Consider the following 22,505-nt stretch of genomic DNA (forward strand, 5'->3'; position numbering starts at 1 on the left):
CTTATAGAGGTATTCCACTTACCCAGTGTCTCAGATATACAGGTATAAATAAATATCTGTCTCATTTACAGAGGGTTCCATTAATAGAGGTGAGAATACAGGTTATTTCAGTTATACAGGTGCGATCATTAAATAAAATATATGGTAGGGTAGAATAAGAATGAGTAAACAAACAATGGTATCTCAGTTACAGAGGTTTATGCATACAAAATTTACTCGCTGTCTCAGTTATAGAGGTAACTATGATGATAAATCGAAAGAACAAATCCCAGATATAGAGGTTTACCTCGTCCCACTAACAGAGGTAATTCAGTGCCAAAGTGTTGGGACCTCAGCATGAGTTCCAGCTATGGAGGTTTCTCACTTATCCAGGTCCCACTTAACCAAGTTTCACTGTAATTATTCAATTGCCGTTAAATCCGATTACGGCTATTAAACTAGAACACTTAAAAAACATAAATCAACATGTCACCGTTAACAACAAGCAATTATAAATAGTTTGGAAAATCCAAAAGTGCACGCCTCATAATTTTTTTTTAATAATTATTTATTAATTATTATTTTTGTTTATTTAATAACAATTAAACCACATCGAATCAGACCCTGAAAAATGAAAGGGTTCTATTCCTGAGCATACTCAAGCGTAAGAGAAAAAATTATTGGTTAATAGCTACCCCAATAACCATGAAAATGACACCCATGACGAAAATGTGTAAAATTTTCGTCGGCGCCATCTTGGATTTTAGTTTTGACCTCATATTCGTTAATAGCTACCCCAAAAACCATGAAAATGACACCCATGACGAAAAGATTTCAAATTTTCGTCGGCGCCATCTTGGATTTTAGTTTTGACCTCATATTGGTTAATAGCTACTCCAAAAACCACCCACATTTGCAAATGTGTTTGCTACTTAGGAAAAGTTCAGATTTAAAGATATAAGTAGGTAATGTGACGAATTTAATTTATTTCATTCCGACTGTTTCTCGGAATAACATACATTTACTAAGAATTGCATATAATGCCGGTTTTAATATATTGCCGGTAACATAATATTATGTATGATAATAATTCTTAAAAAAGTATTTTATACATTTCTTAAAAAGCTTCGATATTGTCAGGGCCGGATTTAGGGGAGGGCAAACGGGGCGATGGCCCGGGGCCTCCACAAGCAGGGGGCCCCCACAATAGAGACTTCGGAAAAAAAATATCTTTCAAATTCCAACTAGTAAAACTAGTAAACATCTTTTCCTTTGATATTTTTTTTTTCACTTTTACCTTTACCTACAGCCTACAGTACATGATTATTTGATTATATTAATCTTAAATATTAACAGAAATCATTGATCTATATTTGTTCACTCTAATCAGGCAATCAGTGAAATATCAAAATATCAAATGGCCCTGATAAGCACTTCCAATTTACTACCCATCTTGAGGGAGTACCCCAATGGCTCAATGGCTCAGTGGGGTGGTACTTGCCCGCAACCTCGGAGGTTGGGTATTCGATTCCGTGAAAATTTGCACGCTGCAGCAGAGGCATTGGTGAAAGTGTATACGGATGATTTAGAGCCTAGTCTTGGTAATTGAGTTGGTTCAATTTGTGTCTTTGATTGATTCATACAAAAAGGACTATGGAAAAGATCAATCGCCGGAACTATTTTACTACAAAATTCTTGAAGATCGAAACAAAGCTACATCCACAAACCTCGAAATTGCATTGAGAATGTATTTGGTCTTGATGGTATCAAATTGCACTTTAGAGTGCTCATTTTCAAAAATGAAAATTATAAAAAATACTCCGAGAACTGGATTTCAGCGAAATCATCAACGATTTTTCGACAAAAAAAGCTCGAAAGGTTCCGTTCGTTATCACTAAAATTTAGTTCAGATAATTCATGTTTCCGATTATATTTATATGCGTTTGTTAAATACTAACAGCCGTACAAATAAAAACTTGCTTATTCAAACCTTATGCAATGAATAGATATGATAAGAACAAATAAAGAATAAGGATGTCATAATTTCTTACAAATAAATTTGGAATAACGTCGATGTAACTATGCTCACGCTATGCAATAGGCGCGAAGCGGCAACGTCGCAATTCATTTACAAAATTATGAAAAACATTGAAATTGTCTACGGTTAAGCCTTGGTGCTGTCATTTTGCTGACGCTCGTTTGACTTCGTCGAATTTGTTGTGAAGTTTCATCATACGATGTTCTGTTTATTTATTTTTTAAATATTTATTGGAAATAATTTAAATATATCATTAAATATGCAAGCAAATGATAGATAACGCTATCCAATATCTGGAGAACAGAAGATAAACCCACCTTGAGATAGAGAGTTGCCAAATAACTGGTACTCAAAACATACAACTCCAGGCTTAGAAGATTTATATTTTCAACGAAAGTGTATATTATTGTGATAAGTTTAGAAATAAGTTTTATGTATGTATGGTTTGGCGCATGTTGTAAATAAATAAATCATTATAAATATCAAAAGGGTTTTTCATAATTTCGTATATTTTGACATTTCATACAAAATTTTCCATTTCAATAGGTACGTAATGAAATTATTAATTTGCTCAACTTTTTCTACTTCTCGTATTACTCTCATTGCTATTATCTCAAATGTAGATTGAAAATTGCTTCTAAAACTTGTAAAACACAGCACAATGTACTAAAAGATATGTTATAACTCGGTTATGTCAGACTTATACTAGGGTGGTAGCCGTAATAAGGACGGAATAGCATTAGTATCACAGACATGTATATATAAGTAGACAACGCAAGTACCGCGATCTGTATGAAAACCAAGCGTGTCATATTTTTTGTACTGACCTTGACGCGTTATGACGTCACGAGCGCTTTTTAGTGATGTTAATTTCATTTTACGCTAAATCGATTAGGCCGCCACTCGCGCGGCGATTCTAGTATCGTCCTATCCCATCGAAGTAAATCGAAAGAAATCAGATCAAACTAGATCTATGTCTAAGAGGTAGTCAAATAAATGAATCGTAATCGATTACTAAATCGATTTTAGACAGAAAAATGATAATTACCATAGACAGAGGGATGATAAAATAAAGTTATAAACCTTTTAACATTCTAACAAGTAAACTAATGTGTTTTAGCTTTTTCTTACATATGCCCATTGAGTTACCATGTACTACGTACTAGAGAGGCCATCGAAAGAAAGTAATGAAACTGTCAATCAATCAATATTTATGTCCCGTTGCATCGATCCATTTTCCTTTTATGTTCGGGTTACTTGGAAAACTGAAAAAACAAACATAGTCTAAGCAATAAGGAGTTTTCTTAAAAAACTCCCAAGATGACACTTTAACTAATGGCGTCCATGTCATAATATTTATTTTTAGTACCTTTGTATTAAAATACTTAAAAGTTCTAGGTCAAGTCGTATTAAATGACAAAAAAAATCTATGCCTTTTTTTCTGAAAAATTGCTCCTTCAAATTATCATTTATCTGTTCGATTATAAAATCGATTAGAATCGAGAACTGTTGCATCAAATGAACATCACTAACCACAAAATTGGACAGAAAAATGAGAACAGAAAAATGAGAAGACGCTATTCATTGCTTGTTATCATACGACGCGATCTTTACCGTGCCAAGTAAAAGCCGCAATGTATTCCGAATCATTTCGTATGATTTGGTATCCGTGTTTGTCACGATCGTTTTCCACAGATATTCTTTATTTGATTTTAAAATAAATAGTGCATATTCTGATTAGAAAATTACTTACCGGTGGAAGGAAACATCTCTGCTAACTCGGCCACTCACAGCTGTGGAGTTTCTACAGTTTATAACGGCGTAATTCGGCATTTTACTTTATTCAGCTTCACGTCTTTCCTTGGCGAACTGCAAGCGCGGACTGAGTGTAGGCCAGCGTCAAGTAAGTTTCATAATCGTAGTTTGGACACGGGAAGTACATACACTCGCTTAGTCTATCTTGATATATGTCCGTGATTAGTATGAATACTTATTACGAAGTTATACTAGGTTACATTTATTTCGTGTTTATTTGTATGATTTTTCCTTATTCTTAGTTTATTCTTTGCATAAAATGTTATAACTCGTTTATTTGTACGGCTGTAAGAGAATCTACTTGGTTTCACAATAAATTATTTATTGAAAAACTCGACTGAGAAAAATTGTTCATTTTATTTGGAAAATAATTTGGGGCGAGGGGGCCTCCACTCCTTTGTTGCCCCGAGGCCTCCGGACCTCTAAATCCGGCCCTGGATATTGTATACAATAATACAATTCATATTCAAATTGTTGTAAAATAGTCACACTTTTTTAAGTTGGTTGAATACACTAAAATACTTATAAGGATCGTAACCTACTAATAAAAGTAACAAAATGAATTTTTAAAGTTCCCAGTAATCTTCTGGAATCAATTTCAATAAAAATATAAAAATTCACTTCAAAAAAAAAAAAAAAAAAAAAACAGCCGAGTTTTTTTTTGTTTATTTAATAACAATTAAACCACATCGAATCAGACCCTGAAAAATGAAAGGGTTCTATTCCTGAGCATACTCAAGCGTAAGAGAAAAAAAAAGATTCGATTAGTAAAGTATTTCGGTCGCTATCGTGTTAACAAGAAAAAGGATCCGCACATACAGACACACGGACGTCCAAGACAGAACTTTTTTAAACTGTTTTTTAACTAGTTTAAATAACAAAAATGACATCAAAAATATCATGAACGTTAAAAATAGTGTTTTTTCTTAATATGTGTGTGTATGTATTATCTTACAAGTGCAATGTATGATACATAAAGACATTTTAAGTTTGAAAAATCAGATGTTTTGCGCGAAGCGACAGTAGTACCCACCTCAACGCTTCGCTTATGAGGCGTGCAATAAAACATTGACCGGCTTACCACCATTCCTTAATCATTCATCTATACCTACATATGGTCACGCGATAAAAAATTCAATGTTATTAACGTCAAGGCAACAATACTGACCTCAAAGCGCTTCCTTGCTCCCGTACATCGACACCATTGATCGGGTCATCCCCCCGCGTCTGTAGTCCTGACATCATTCACCAATCAGCGCGCGGCACGCGGCGCTCAACCAATCGCAGCCGCGCTACGTCATGACGTCACTGTATCGACCAATCGCGCGGCGCACAGGATCATCGTTCTGGAACGATTGCAAATTTGAATTTCGAACACGTTTGCTAATCGAATACGGAAAGGAAATGCGAGTTATTCGTGACTAAAACCAGACCGTTACGTAACTGTTAAACAAATAATAAATGGATTAGGTTGCGTTCAACATTTGTATATTTGATCCATATCAAATTACGAGTGTCAAATTTGGCAATGCCTAATTGCATGTTAGCTTGACCAAATTAAAAAGGTTGTATTAAAACTGTAACAAGGTTAACGTTTGTTGTGGTTTTTATTTCTATATTTTCATACTGTGGTTTTAAATAGACGATGATGCAAAATTCTTAGTAAGTATTATTTTTAATTATCAATTAATTTTATTCTAGTTACAAAACATGATTCATTAAAGAAAAAAAATATTCACAGGGCAGACATTTTACTGTAGGTATGCCTTAAATCCTTGAAAAAAAAAACAATGTTTTTCGTGTTATTTGATACGAAGGAATCCGTAGTCGGCCTTTTTTTTTAGAAACAAGCCTTTTTTATTTATTTTTGTAAGAACACTGAAATGTATAAAAACAACACACGTGTTAAAACTGTAAGAATTCATGTTATGAGTTAAAAAATCGTGAATTACCTATACACATTTACAAAAAGCTTCACTTCAAAAATAAGTCATAATATGTATTTTGAATTGATTTGATCATTTGCAATATTTTCCTTTTAACCTTTCCTTTGTTAATCACATTTGCAAACCATCTTTGCAATATAAATTTATTTCGCCACCACTCCGAACTAACGAAGGGGCAAAAGTTAGTAATAAATTTCAGTAAATACCAAACTTTCAAGTGAGAAAATGATTTTGACAGCGCGTCACAACAATTAGGCCAATTGGCTTCAAGTGGTTAATTAAAGACGGTAGACACACGCTATTATAAGTGACACAAATATCACGAGAATATAAATAAAACATATACTTAAACACTAACAAATACATATTATATGCAAATATGCTATAGGTAAGATGAAAATATTGTATTGTCACTGATCCTTGATAAGTGTACAAAGTTTGAAAATCTGTCTGATTAAAGTGGGTCAAAATCGAGTCGAGAGGATATAGTTTCATACAGGTGAAGCAAATAAAAGCGTGTAAAAGAAGTCGCTTCCCACTCTCTCTCCCTATGAATGCTTAGAACCTCAAAAACTACGCAACGGATTTTGATGTGGCTTTTTTAATATGTAGATAGTGTGTATGTGTGTAGTATCTATACTTATATTAAGGAACAACTGGTACAATAACATAAGCCTATTTATTGAGGAAGGCTATAGATCATCACGCTAAGGCCAACAGGAGCGGCGCAATGCGGATTAATCCGCGGGGCACAGCTAGTGTACCTATATAATTTGCCCACCCGTGCGTAGCCAGTTCTCTAGTACAAGTATTCATTGTAAAATAGATACAAATAGCATTATTAAAATGACTTTACCACTATACCGTCACAAATTACCATCTCAACACTCGTTTTCACCATAGAGAACCGTTTCTAAACCCATAGTAGGTAGTTACCTTCAGAGGCGGCTCGTGACAAAATTTTATGGGTGTTCACTTGAAATAAAACACTGAAAATACACGGTGTAAAGCAGTACAATTTATCAAAAAAATTACTTATAAAGAAAATGCATACGTGATACGTCTTTCTTTTTGGTGTGCAAAAATATCTATATCATAAAGCGACAAGACCGATAGACGCCAATTGCAGTTCATTCAACAAATGGTACCGAGATTGTGAATGTTTTTTCATCTTGATTGAAAGATGAGCTAAGTCGTCAACGCCCGTTTCAGTCCAAGCACTCTCACCTCCGCCGGCCGCGCCCGCTTTAAATAAAAGACACGGAAAACAAAATAGTTTGTTGCTTTCATCACAACCACACAACCACACACATTTTCACATATTGTTCAGATTTAAACACACGCGTATATGTTTTCGTTTTTGTCTTACATTTTTGCGTTCAGGCCGTGGTGGTCCCTTAGCTTTACATTCAAGCCGAATTTGTCACGTTTTATCACACTTTTTAATGAACGCCACATTATAATTATTGTTCATTTTAACACTCACAAGTAATACTGATAACTACAGGCTATTTCAACACGTATTTTATAATTTTAATTAGAAAATTGCATGAATCGCGCGCGTGCATTGAAGTTGACTCGAGTGTTTGTTTATATTATAGAAGTGGTAACTGGCAACATCGCGCGCAATCGCTGTCCTGCCGGGCGGTAAAAACGAACCGGCAACGTTTGCGGGTGCGGCGCTCCGAATTTTGCTACTTTTCCATAGAAAATCTTTTGTTTCACGCGCAGGGCTCTGGCAAAACCCTCTCTTTCACTCCTATTGGATTTCGTATTAGGAAATGTACTAAATCTTTTTTCATTGGAGCGCAATCGTGAGCGCTCCGCTTCGCGCGTTACATAATACAGTAGGTATTATACAGGTGTATGGGATGATGGAATGATGGATATATTCATTGGTATTAACAGTAGTTTTAAAGATTACGATTGATTTTAAATAGTAATAATTATGTTAATAATTAAATTAAGGAGTATGATTTTATTATAATTATTTATGGGAGTTCACTGCACCAGCGCTCCTTAGGGCGAGCCGCCTCTGGTTACCTTTCTAGCCATTAATCTGTACATACCGCAGTATTCATTTACACCTCTATAGTCTTGGCTGTAATTGCTTTTTTTATGCTGTGGCTAGACTATCGACGAATATATTTTTTTTAGCTTCCGAATGTTATTATTTTTTAATGTTCCATAGTTTGTGTTGTGTACCTACATTAATACCAGCGAACAGTATCTATTCACATTATAAAGTTATTTACGGTATGAGACGCTTTATGTAACAGTTTAAGTTATAATAAACATAACTGCAGAAATTGAATTCATCAAAAACAGAAACAAATTAAAAAAAACAACCTATATCTCTCAAATAAGTTTCATTGCAGTTACAATATCTCTTTCGATCGCAATCTCTCAAATACAAGTCAAAAAACTTGCTACGAATTGCGAACAGCGAAGCTCCTTCGTCTTCAGAAATCTCACGCTATAATGTGTACATAGCATAACTTATATGTGCTAATACTTAGTATATAATTTGTTTAACTCATTTAACCGCAATATTATGTAACTAGAGGCTTCTGTAACTGAGTACATATTGATTTCTGAGCGTTAATATGTTTTAATGCAATAGATAAAAAACGTAAGATGTCGGAGTTACGTAAAAGTGCAATAGGGTAATCCGTAGTTTTTATTATATGTATTTGAAAAATGTTTTGTACCAAGTTAAATGCCAGGATATTTGCTTTTACATTTTAATTTTTTTTTCATATTTTTGTATTTGTCGAATGGCACGAATTTGCCAAAAATTTAAAAAACAATTAATAGTAGGGGAGCCCAAGAGGGGATTTTGGGATTTACTCGAGCGCGTCAGATTACTATAAGGGACGGTACCTTAGCTATTCATTAGTACCTCTAGTCAATATGAGCAGTTATGGTTGGTGGGTGCGCTCAGGGGCCCCGCTGGAAAATTTGAATAATCCATAATTCCCTAAGGTTGAGCTCGAATCGTCAGATTAGCGAAATGGGGACTTCTTATATTGTAATTAACCCCCCCATATATTAATCTGACGCGCTCGAATAATATTACTTTAATTTTTTACCCTTTCTTCATAGCGATTAAATCGCCACTTAAATCGTCAGATTAACGTATACTTTTTTTCAGTGACGTCCTGGAGCATGCAAAATATCAATATCTAACGCGCTTGAGTATTTCCAAGCCAATTTTTTTCTTTTTTAAATTAAAAAAAATCAAAAAACCCTTCCCCACCGCTAAAAGTGAAAACATTATAGGACCTTTTTTTCTCGCTATGGTCTAATCTACCAATTCTAATAGGTTCCCGTGACGCTCGAGTAAATCCACATTTAGCATCCTGGGCTCCCCTACTATAATGAATTGATAACTTATTACGATCAAAATATGTAACACTAAAATTAATTTATAAATAAATAAAATAAACTTCTATAGGCACAAAAATCGCAATACCTTAAAATAACATCTTTCAAAAACAATATAAACACAATCACCGCTCTATCTAAACTTCGCAAAATCAAAACATAAATAGACCAGCCTACTGCCTAATGCATCTTGATCAATATACATTATACATACACACAAACAAACTATTTGACCATTACTCTGACTCAAATATATACCAAGGTTGTTCCACTTTGAGATGCAATGTGGATATACCTAATAATTGATTGTTTAGACACGCAAATAGTTTTAACTGTTCTGTCTAGCGTATAGGTACATTCTTAGCTCTTTTCCTGTACAAAAATGTACATTTTATAAACAGACTAGCTGTGCCCTGCGCTTTTACCCGCAGTGCTCCGCTCCTGTTGGTCTTAGCGTGATGATATATGTATAAGTATAGCATTTCTCGATAAATGGGCTATGTAACACCGAAAGAATTTTTCAAATCGGACCAGTATTTCCTGAGATTAGCGCAAACAAACAAACGCTTTCTCTGTCTCTATGTCCCTATGTATACTGAAATCTTTTAAACTACAGAATGGAATTTGATGCGGTTTTTTTTAATAGATAGAGTGATTCAAGAGGAAGGTTTTAGTATATAATTTATTAGGTTTTAGACAGAGCGGGCGAAGCCTCGGGCGGAAATCTAGTTTTCTATATAAGGAAAAGAACTGTAAATTTCGAATAACAAACATAGACAGCTAAAAACCCAAACATACCAATAGCAAATAATATTTACCATACACTATGACGTCATAGTTTGCACAATCATTAGCAATTTAAATTCCACCTTTGTACGTGAATTGTCCTCGGGTTCGTTTGTCTGTCACCTCAGTTCGATATAACATGAGTAAGTACAGAAGACATACATATTACAAGGTATAAGATGAAGCGATTCATCGTAAGTAATCAGATTATAAACTCAACTAGATTTATAAAGCAACTAGACTACGTTGTCCATAGTTGATCCTCGAGATAAAAGCACACATAGGTACCTAGTAGTTAGTACCTACTATACATATATGATATATGTATTCAGGTGTATACCCACTGGTGATGCTGGGACACGGGCCTTCTATCAGGGTACAGTACAGCCTACAGGCCATAATCCACCATGCTGGCCAAGTGCGGGTTGGTGGATAGTCGTATATTATTATGTAAACTAGCTTTATCCCTCTGCTTTTCCGCATAACACCAATATATTGCCTACGTGTTATTTCCTACTATAATTATCTACATATTTTTATTTCCATCACAATCCGTTCGACAATTTTTACGTGACAGAATAAGAAACATTCACCCATACTTCACATGTATACGAGAAATATTCATGCGAACACATACGAGAAATATTTATACGAATAATCTTATCGCTAAAGCATGTTCTTTGCACCACACACACATGTTATGAATTTAAAAGAGTGCGTGTTAACGTCATTTAAAACACAACACTGATTTATTTACCAAAAGCGTTTTAGCCTTAACAATTTGCTTTTCCTTGTATACGCATTCCTTTAGTATCGTATTATTTTTATATAATATTACTACATATTTACTAGTTAGTAAAGTGTTATATTATCTGTGATAATATATGTATAATACGTAATCTTATAACTTGCTTCCTTTTTAAGTGGGAAATATTTTAATCCCCAAACAAAGCTATGAATAAATGTAGTATCAGATAAAAAATCATAATTAAAATTTTCAGCTTACTTCAAGATGTATTACTTACAACAATACAAAGATAATTTTTAGCAATAATGCATAGTGTAGTTTTAGTAGTGATTCTTCATTAAAAATGCAGCACTAATTACGTTTAGACTTCGCTATCGAAGTGAATCTCATTGAGATAAACATAAGGCACTTTACAGACGACGCATTTACACGTTTAAACCAGTTGTTGGAAATATGACTATTGATTAAATTTAAAACGATTTCGATAATAAAATAATAAATTTGGAAAATCCAAAAGTGCACGCCTCATAATTTTGTTTTAATAATTATTTATTAATTATTATTTTTGTTTATTTAATAACAATTAAACCACATCGAATCAGACCCTGAAAAATGAAAGGGTTCTATTCCTGAGCATACTCAAGCGTAAGAGAAAAAAAAAAGACTCGATTAGTAAAGTATTTCGGTCGCTATCGTGTTAACAAGAAAATCCTCCGCACATACAGACACACGGACGTCCAAGACAGAACTTTTTTAAACTGTTTTTTAACTAGTTTAAATAACAAAAATGACATCAAAAATATCATGAATGTTGAAAATAGTGTTTTTTCTTAATATGTGTGTGTATGTATTATCTTACAAGTGCAATGTATGATACATAAATACATTTTAAGTTTGAAAAATCAGATGTTTTGCGCGAAGTGACAGTAGTACCCACCTCAACGCTTCGCTTATGAGGCGTGCAATAATTTAACTGTCTATTACATATTTATTAGAAAAATTATATTGTGAATAGAAAGTTATTAAATCGTGGTAATCAAGTCTTTATAAAAAGACAATGTGGTCTTAAATCTATAGCCATGAGTAAATTATTTCATGCATAGGTACTTAATCTAAGCACAAAAGTGCGGCTGACAAATTAGTAGTAGGTACTTATACAAGTAATACATTGCCAAGAACAAGTCGAGACAGTATTACGCAGATTTCTATATTCTTAACCTATCTAGGCGACATTTCAAGTCACACGTTTACAACAACAAAAACGCCGCGTTCCGCCCGCCCCATGCACATCAGCCGAACTTAATTAACTCCATACATTCACAGTACAGTCTCAGACACTCGTTTGTGGGTCGAATTACGACAGCATCTATTACGGTTCATTACCATTTACCATGCCTTATCTGTGCTGTGAGATGAATTTCATACGCATAGGTGTTGCAAATATAATATGATCTTCAAATATTAAGTGCTAATTATATTTATCATACAGTATACACATATGTGTTGTAACTTGTAATGTGGTCTTGAAATTATAACAGGTAATTACTAACTACTATTATTACCTTTAATATGTGTAAATTTAAAAATGGCATCTTCAAATATTAACAGGCCATTATTTTTAAACATGCGATGTAGTGGACCATTGAAAATTTAACACTTAACAGCTAATTTCATAATATAATAAAAATACTTAATAATAATATGATTTATGCTTGTTTCAAATACCTATTACGTATTTTCTTCAACCCGTACTTAACTTTGTATTTAACCGAGTACTTTTCAACTAAAAAATTAAAAAACAAACTTTGAAGCATCAAACGAACATATAATTTGAACGCACGTGTGCGCCGACGCAGCTTACAAACATCATTGCTTGATGAGGTCATGAATCATGATTGACGTATGTAGGTGACGATGATTAGTTATTTTTTATTATGTATGATAAGTACATATAATCACTAAGGGCCGATTTTTCAATGCTTGGATAAAACTTATTCGTCGAATAATGTATAAAACTACCATTTTAAAAACGTATTCTAATTGCCCGTATTTGACAGTTTACGTGACATTTTAATATTATCATGTAATACTTTATTGGTCGGATAAGTTTTATCCAAGCATTGAAAAATCGGCCCTAAAAGAAATAACCCGCTTCTTAATTTATATTTATAGATTTTATTAAAACATCAAATTGAAAAGAAAATAGTATAGGTACCTACTTAGTCGACATTTAGATAAATTTTATAAAATTCACTTCAAGATCATTTGACATTTCCACATAGAGAAAAAAAAAATATCTTCTACTCCTTCATCGAGAAATCAATTCCCATATTTAAAAATCTCTCTCCTATTTATTGTACCTAACTAAATTCTAAAATATTTGAGTAGATGCTAAGTAATTCTAATAACAATAACATAAAAAGCTTACAAAGAAATACTTGAAACATTTCTTCGAAAGCCAACTCGATTGATTACAAGCGACTCGTATGTCTTGATAAGGAAACGGCTGCGTAGGGTAAATCGTCTCATTGTGGACTACTTCTATAAGAAAATAATTAATACAAGTAAATATTTAAAAAATAAAAAATGCGAATGTTTTAATTTTATAAACAATGCGCATCGAGAATTTTATATGAATGAATAGGCTTATAGTATGAATGCTTCAGCTTTTCTTGTTGTCTAGATATAGACAAACATAAACAAAAAATAAATAATGGATGTAATAAATAATAATACATACATATCTAGAATAGAGAGAATTCTAAATCAATATAAATAATTAAGGGCATAAATCTAAGATAGTCAAATAATAATGTTTGCGTTTTTTCAACATACGTTCTGTGGTTAGCATTAATTGAGAAATTAGCTTGGCATTTATGTACACTAGAACGTCATTGACATGAATAAAATAAATCCAACTAGATTTAATTTATTCATTCTTTATTTTCTAGTTATTTTAAGCCGTTCTGTAAATATTTATTCGCTTACAAACGAGAGCCTAGTGACCCTTTTCACAATGGGCAGTGTTGGCCACAACAAATGATCATCGATGTTTTGCCGCAATTACAGTGATTGTAATTAAACACCTAAAATTACAGCCAATCATTGACATTTAGGCCTTCTTCACTATCGTGATTGCCTCTACTCGCCCTGCACAGGCCATTGTGAAGAGGGCCCAAACCAGGACCTTTACCCTACACTCAAATGAAACGTACTAAGCCAAATAGTATCACATTTAACTAATAGGCCGCTCACACATGACCTTTACACCCGGGTTTGTCCGCTAACGAGTAATCTGATTATAGACATCGTTTAACGGTTAATGAATGGAAAAATGCTTTGATTTATTTATATGTAATTACTTTCTAGGTTTTTTATACTTTCTATACACGATACAATACATTCAATTAATCAGTAACAAATCTGAGGGAGGAATGTCGATAAGTGATTAATAAATATGAAAGAATTGTATTTACAATAATGATATAAACAATTACTGTTTTTGAAGTTTCTTTGGAGAGGATCAAAATTATCATCAATACTTTGTTGTAACGACTAGGACTCTGTTCCACTGCACGTATCGCGATGAAACACACAGTCAAAGAATTGTATGTACCTACATACAATTCTTTGACTGTGTGTTTCACCTAAATACGAAAATAATGATAAATGTTACAAAACTATCTTAAAGACCTACCTACATATAGATAGAGGAAAAGACCTAACTATATTATCGTAATATACAAGATTCAAAGATTTATTTTTAATCAGTCATAACTCATATCTGACAAACGGAATATTTTACAGCATAATTACATATATATAAAAATTACATCCTGATGAATCCGTTATAAAAGATCCAGTCCAGGTTAAACGATCTATAAACCTAAATGCCAGCAAATAGCCTATATTTTAGACCTAAATGTAGGTCTTAAATAACCTAATTTAATCCTGTCTTGTATTACAATACGGGGATTCCTAAATCTGTAACCTTATTAAAAGGAGGTCAAATTTTTTGCCTTATTTTTTTTCAAATTTGTTTGAGCGTGTTTGTCGTATATATGGCATCCTACTATAAGGATGGCCATGTCGAAAATCTTGGGACATCGTATGTTTGTTGTTTTGGCATATGAAGCATATTACAGATACACAGATATATGTACTAGCTTACCGCCCGCAGCTTCGCTCGCTTTGTCTAACACCTTATAAATTATATAATTAAACTAAACCTTTAACTAAACCTCTTGAATCACTCTATCTATTAAAAATAAACCGGCCAAGTGCGAGTCGGGCTCGCGCACAAAGGGTTCCGTAGCAGCAAATATAATAAATTACAGTTAAATCAACCTATCTCAAAAACTATAAGAGATACTTTGATCAAACCAAAAATCGTTGAAAGAGTTAATTAGCATGCATCACCTCTATTTTTTTTAGAATTTTATACCCCGTAGTTATAAAAATAGAGGGGGGGGGACATACTTTTTACGACTTTGAGAGCTGATATCTCAAAAACCGTTCACTTTAAGAAAAATGTTTTTTAGAAAACTTTATATCATTTTAAAAGACCTTTCCATTGATACCCCACACGGGTATGTACATCGAAAAAAAAAATTTCATCCCTCAGTTACATGTATGGGGGGCCCCACCCCCAATTCTTTTTTTTACTATTTAGTGTCATATTTTTGTAGCGGTTCATACAACACATATTCCCATCAAATTTCATCACTGTAGTACTTATAGTTTCCGAGTAAATCGGCTGTGACAGACGGACAGACGGACAGACGGACAGACGGACAGACGGACAGACGGACATGACGAAACTATAAGGGTTCCGTTTTTGCCATTTTGGCTACGGAACCCTAAAAACCACATCACAATTCGTTGCGAGATTTAAGCATACATAGAAAGTGACTTTGTTGTAAACTGTTAAGTCTGTAGTGATGTGTATTGTCTTTCATTGATCGATTTTCTTTACAGATTAGGTATTTTTCTTTTCAACACATCGCAATTTATATTCGTTTTTTCTTGTATTAATTTGCCTCTCATATTTTTCACCATAGTTAATCATCATCAGTTGCATACATAACACTACCATATCCATACTCAAATACCACGTTTCGTAAAGGTCTACTCTCAACTGCATTAGAAAGTGATCAGCCATTACCGATAATGTAACCAATTTACAGATTATACATGCGTTGCGTCCATACTCCGTCGTTTTCGCTATTATGTGTCATTATTTTTTATGGCGTATAATCGTAACGACCATTCTATTCTCACAATTTCTATGGACTGTTTGTACGATTGTTTCTCTATTACTATGGACTTAAGGAATTGGGATGAAAATTTACCTAACTATGTTGCAAAGAGAAAATTCGTTTGTTTTTCGAAATATAAATATCACATTTTTATCATAATAAGCTCTTTCATTTTCAAAGCTTTGAACTTTGATTAAAGTTGAGAGTATTTCATTTTAAACATAGGTACCTAGATGAAAATGTTTATGAAAGACTATTGTTCACAAATAAAGTAGAGTATCATTTGTATATTTTTTTTATTCCTGTATAAGATACAATTTAAACATTTTACACATTTTCTTACGAAAAAAGCACAACAAAACGAAAATATATTCATCAACATGACACCTACATAGTTATGACCTAATTTAAAGTCCTATACCCAGACGCACCCGCGTGAAACAACTAGTCACATGTAAATATCTTGACACGTGAAATAGTTTTGTAATATGATATCTAGGTAGAACACACAGCACTATCTTATCAACAGCATCCACTGAGGCATATTTGTTATGGAATTTTCTAACTACGTTGTATCTTGGAAGACATTGATGAGAAGAAATCATTTTAATTAAACTAAAAAGTAATTGGGTCAGTAGAAATAACTATTTAAATGAAAAATGAAATGAATACTGTCTTTAACTCGGTATTCAAAATTCTTAGTTTCAGAGATTTGGCATTACTACAAAGGTGGTAGCAAAAAAAATTACGAAATTACGGACAACAAACCGGGATTTTAAAAAAGTAGGTACATATTATATATTTTCACAATAATAAATATGAAAAAATAAAAAAAGGACTTCCGATACCGGGAATCGAACCCGAGCCTCCTGGGTGAGAGCCAGGTATCCTAGCCACTAGACCATATCGGATATTATCAGAATGGCGAAATATACCATCTGTTTCGTAAACATTCCTATTCTATGATGTAATGAACGAATATATGCATCGAAGCTTTTACAATGATCGTTTCTTGAAAATATGTTGATTGTTTATAACAGCTATAGGTTAATATTTAAGTTTGTAAATTGTAGCGAACATTCATCATCAATTTTATACCTATTGCACGCCTCATAAGCGAATTTCTTAACTATTGTAATTAAAATTGTGAAGTCTGCTTTATTGTTCTCGGAAATAAGTAATTGGTAATTTATGTAAATTTATTTCAATTTTACAACTCGGTAAAGTACAAATGTTCTATGAATTTTATTTATATATAACTACAAGAATCAGTCCTTTTAAAATATTAGATTTTCAAATCAATTTTAAAAGTTAGTAAATTAAAAGCTCAATAGATTTCGATGTAATAAAATGCTCGATAGGTACTCTTTCTTATACTTGAAATGTATTCAAAATTTCTACCTAGGTCATAGATCAATAATTTCCTTAAAATAGGTAAGTACCAAAATGTACCATCGAACCGTAAACTTTCAGCTCTTTTTACACGCTTTATATTAGCTTCACCTGTACGTTTGTTTGTAACCGACTTCTTTGGGCGTGATTTTGACCCACTTTAAACGGCCAGATTTCGTTCAAACTTTGTAGATTTATTGAGGACCGATGACAATACACTAATTTGATAAAATTTTCTATTTTTTAGTTCGGTTTTCTATACAAAGCGTGTTTTTTAGTTTTTTTTAACTATTATTATTAACATCAGACTAAATAAACTTGTACAGAGATAATGCCATTACAAGTTAAACATCTTAATTTACATCTTTATTAGAGAATAATTTGTATTCATTGACGGACATTAAAAAAATTATAATAATCTATCCGTTACTCCGTAATAACTAAAATACATTGATGTTATGTAGATTATTCCATCGAGTTTTAAATGAATTAATATTTATAAGACAACATAATATTATTTAGTTAAAATAACCTCGATCTTTTTAGGATAAGAATTCACAAGTATTTCCCCGATAATCGATATCGTAAATAATTATAAGAAATTTATTATTTGATTAAGCACCTAGTCGAATAACTGAAATGGAACAACGATTAAAAACTGCTTACAAAAAACTATAGACCGGGAGATACTGACACAAAATTTCGAGTCATTTGTAACAAGGATGGCGGTTCTACAGGGGTCTTAGTACGCAATGACAAAAAGAAAAATGATGGTATGAACGCTGGTACCGGTGGCTTAGTCGCGTGGGCGTTTGTCGAACTCGTCGGAAAAATAGCGAAAGTCAAACGATTTGTAACACAAAAATTTTAGAATTTACCGATAGCCCATAAAAAAGTAGTAGGCGGTAGTGTCATGCCATACTTTTCCGGTGTGACTTACAGCCCGCCATACCGACGCGAATGTGTTGATTTAAATAAAACAATCATTCAACCATTTGTACCAGGCTAACTTTTGCACAGGTAACTATCGTCGTGCAGCCATTTACGAAAATCGCCATGCCATACTTTTCTGACGATTCCAAATGGTCGCCATACCGCCGAAAATCTGCAAAAAATTTTTATTTCGCCAAACTTTTTGTACCAGTATTGCATTTGGATTTTTGGAGAGTATTTGATAAAATGTGACCATTATTATATTTGCCATACTTCTAGTAGGGGGAAAAAGTGCTGTCATACTTGAAAACTTAATTTATTATTAATTTATATAAGTGAAGATTTCCAACACATAGATCTTTGAAATTTTGTATTTATATTTGTTGATCCTCAAACTTACAGGAAAAATAAGTGCCATACTGTTACAAATCGTTTGACTTTCGCTATTTTCTGACGAGTTCGACTAACGCCCACGCGACTAAGCCGCCGGTACCAGCGTTCACGCCATCGTTTTTCTTTTTGTCATTGCGTACTAAGACCCCTGTAGAACCGCCATCCTGTTACAAATGACTCGAAATTTTGTGTCAGTATCTCCCGGTCTACTAATTACAATTAAAACCTATATGATATAGATAATGTTCAGTTACCGTGAAAAACATAAATTTTTCTCAATTTAATATGACAGCCATTCTCTCACACTACACGTAATCTGTCATCTTCATTTCTTTACAACATAGCAGAATAATCACCACTTTTTTTATTGAGAACTAGCTGTGCTCCGCGGTTTCACCCGCATGGCTCCGCTCCTGTTGGACTTAGCGTGATGATATATAGCCTATAGCCGTCCTCGATAAATGGGCTATCTAACACTGAAATAATTTTTCAAATCGGACCAGTAGTTCCTGAGATTAGCGCGTTCAAACAAACAAAAAACTCTTCAACTTTATAATATTAAGTATAGATAGTGCAGCGCTTGACCACAATCTCGCCTGATGTTAAACTGAGATGTATCTGTTCACTCTACGCTTTTTCTCACAATATAGTTAATACATAGATGAGTTATGAAGTAAGCTATATCATCTGCGCACACGCAAGGTATGGACCAACCGCAGAATAGATTGCGGTTATCTAACAAATTACCTAGACTCAATGCGCTTTGGCAATATAATAATTTATGATCTAATGTTACAATATTTTGGTTTAGTAATTGCTATATTAAAACTGTACATCAATAAAAAATGAATCACTGTATACGCGCGTAACTGAACGGCTGCAAAATTGGATACCTAATCTAATTTTCGATCGTATATTGCAGGTTTGGATTAAACAAAAAAAATTACATATATAAGTACCCGCGAATCTGCCAACGCGCTTGGCCAGTGTGGCCCGTCACCCGTGTGACGTGTCCCAGCAGTGGGAACATAATATGTTGTTGATGATGACAATACAGAAGTGAACATTACTTTACACGTATGAAGACATCAATATTCTAAAACTATTTTGCTTGTAGGTATGCTATAATGCAATATTTCCTACTTCATACTACCTACAAGAGCTGAAGCAAGTAATGGTGATATGCAAATTGCTATCTTATAATCTTTGTATCTATATCTTCAATCTTGTACGAACAAAAGACCAACAACACAATATAGAGAATATTTATTAAACAAACACGCAAAAATAAAAAACAAAACCGTTCGAATTTTTTCCCTCAATGACAATTTTCGCAAGCATTGTCATTCCATAATCCATTCAATCGACTACCGCGCACGACCATAAAATTTTTCAGCCAATACCCATGTCGAATGTTCGAGATTTTTCCCAGACTTTGTTCACCTTTTCAATTCCCCAATTCGATCCAACAGTTCGTGACTCCTTGTTGACATAGCGGCACTTTCATAGAATTAAGATATCGTTGGGAAAAACGCAGATTCAATTTTGGCGTAAACTTTTTGGTGTGATCCGATAAAAAATTTGTCAAGCAAATCAAGTAGGAAGTTGGATAGTGTTGCTGACGGTTATTTGGTTATCCTCATTACAATCTCATCAGATAATAATATAAGCAGCATTCTCCTAAATGCGTATAGAAAATACATTGAAGAAACTGCTGTCTGTTTCTCTAATTGAATATCTTTATTGTCTAGGTATGTACTTCATCTTCATATTAACACCAAGGCTACGACGAATCACTTATAAATTGGCAACACAAACAGTACATAAGTATAGTTCTAGATGGCATCATACATCACATACGATCATATTCACGATCAGCATCATTATAACAAACCGCATCAACGCTCAGCTTACAGATACCATAGCAGGATAGTTATCAGAGTTTACCTTTACCCAAAACCATCTTTCCCGGTAACTTTTAATTAAAACACAAAGAAACATCCTCAACATCAAACGTATCTCCACTATTACCATTAGTCTTTTTGCCGAAAACATAAACCTATATTTAGATACACACGCAGCGGAAATCAAATTATTCCTGACTTTCCTGGTAACCTATTTAGGAGCAATTTAGGAGTATCTGATCTCGAGACAGTTATTATTTCCTGAAAGATTGAGTTCCCTCACAAGTGACAGTTACGTAATGGCGCCGTAAAATCTAAAATCTCAATCTGAATACGCTTTTATTGGTCCTTTCATGTTTAATTCTTTATCGGCCCACATTTTCAATTAAGAGGAACATTAAGTCTACTAATAAATGTTTTATATAGCTTAGATTGTAGTTATTTTGCTTGTTGATGTTACGTGATGCTTGTCTAGTTTAATAATAACAGTTCTAGAAGTATCTATGGCTTTTCTATAGTTCATTCCTTGTTCATTCATACCACGATTGAATTATAATGGATTGATTTCACTTTAAATGTGCATAAGCTGTCGTGTATCCTTTTATAGAACGTGTAGAAGGCAACATCTAGTAAAATCTACATAATACCAAGAAAACATCTCAATCGGTGTGACTAAGATCTTACAGCGATAAAATAAATATTTTAGATAAGATATCATTGATATAATAAGTAGGTAAAGTAACAAGGTATATTTGGATACAAGTAAATGCTAGTTCATCAAGCATAACGGAAAATACTGTTGAAACTGTATTTATTGCGTCATGTTATTGTTATTCAAATTTTTATAAATATGTAGTTAAATTTTCGTCTCTTTGCTCTGTAATGTCAAAATAACAACTGTTTATTTAATGCACTTGAAAATTTGTACGGTTTCTTTCATTCAAAACAATGTTTGTTCGGCTATTTGTCCAAAAGCGAATTATCGAAATGTAATCATAATTAGGTAGATATTTAATAAAACTTCATCTTCGAGGTATCCCAGGACAAGATTCTAGAAAAGTACATATCCCTTAAAGTAAAACAGTTATTGGGCCATTTAAAAATTTAACTCCTGTTTCCTCTACAAATCTAGTATAATCCTACATATATATCTTCATCCATCCACATACCATTTAATCTATATTTATGGACAAAAGCTATCTTATTTACTTATTTTACCATTGTTTGTGGAACGACAAAAACAACATCATCTTATTTTCGTCAGTACGCTCTGACCAGTGACCAGTGTCACCAGCCACATCCAATCCATAAACACTAAGGCCATGGGCTATATTCAATCGTTGGAACGCTTCCGTACGAACCAAGAATACCGTGGCCAATGAATCATTAACTGGTTTAATGATAGCCTGTCTCGGGGAAATTAAGTACGTAGCCGTTCACAATTAAATGGTAATTAACTTGCTGAATAACGACTGCGTTTTTCTCCTATGTTTGTTGGTTGAGTGGAGCCCAAGAATACTGAAGAAATTTAACGTACAAAAACGTGGATTTACTTTTACAAAGCTTCTAACTACGATACATCAAAACTGTCGAAAGGGCCTCTGCGTGTTGGTCCTGTGTCCCCACGTAAGCCTTCCGAAAGACCTTTCCTTCTGGCGGGACCTACTTAGAAATGACTAATGAAAATATACCCAATTTTAATGCGAATTCTCTTAAATTTCCAAAATAATTTCCTGTAGATAAAATTATAATTTGAGTACATTGGCCTTTTAATACTTAATCTCTTAAATTGAAACTTGTTCTCTTCTCTAATTTATTATTATACGGGCAGCGTAATATAACTTGATTAGTACACATTAGTTAATATAATTGGTAAACCCAGTGAGTAATTCTTGGTTCGGTAAGATATTAAAAAGCTCGACAGTT

The 22,505-nt window shown here is 33.4% G+C and overlaps 1 protein-coding gene and 1 non-coding gene across 2 annotated transcripts in view; both read right to left on the bottom strand.

Moving 5' to 3' along the window:
• Positions 1-22,505, bottom strand: part of LOC149476496 (uncharacterized) — an 82,288-nt gene that overhangs the window by 51,997 nt on the left and 7,786 nt on the right. The window contains exon 2 of the mRNA XM_089711735.1: positions 5,001-5,178. Coding sequence (XP_089567861.1) covers positions 5,001-5,077 — 77 coding nt within the window. The 5' untranslated portion in view covers positions 5,078-5,178. The remainder of the gene's footprint in view (positions 1-5,000; positions 5,179-22,505) is intronic.
• TRNAE-CUC (transfer RNA glutamic acid (anticodon CUC)) lies at positions 16,797-16,868 on the bottom strand. The gene has a single exon. It is a non-coding gene; the product is annotated as a tRNA-Glu (tRNA).

The sequence above is a fragment of the Colias philodice genome, chromosome 27 (assembly GCF_061535455.1).
Source record: "Colias philodice isolate Cphi_HAF_F1 chromosome 27, ilColPhil1 Martin Lab GWU primary, whole genome shotgun sequence".
Classification (NCBI taxonomy): Eukaryota; Metazoa; Arthropoda; class Insecta; order Lepidoptera; family Pieridae; genus Colias; species Colias philodice.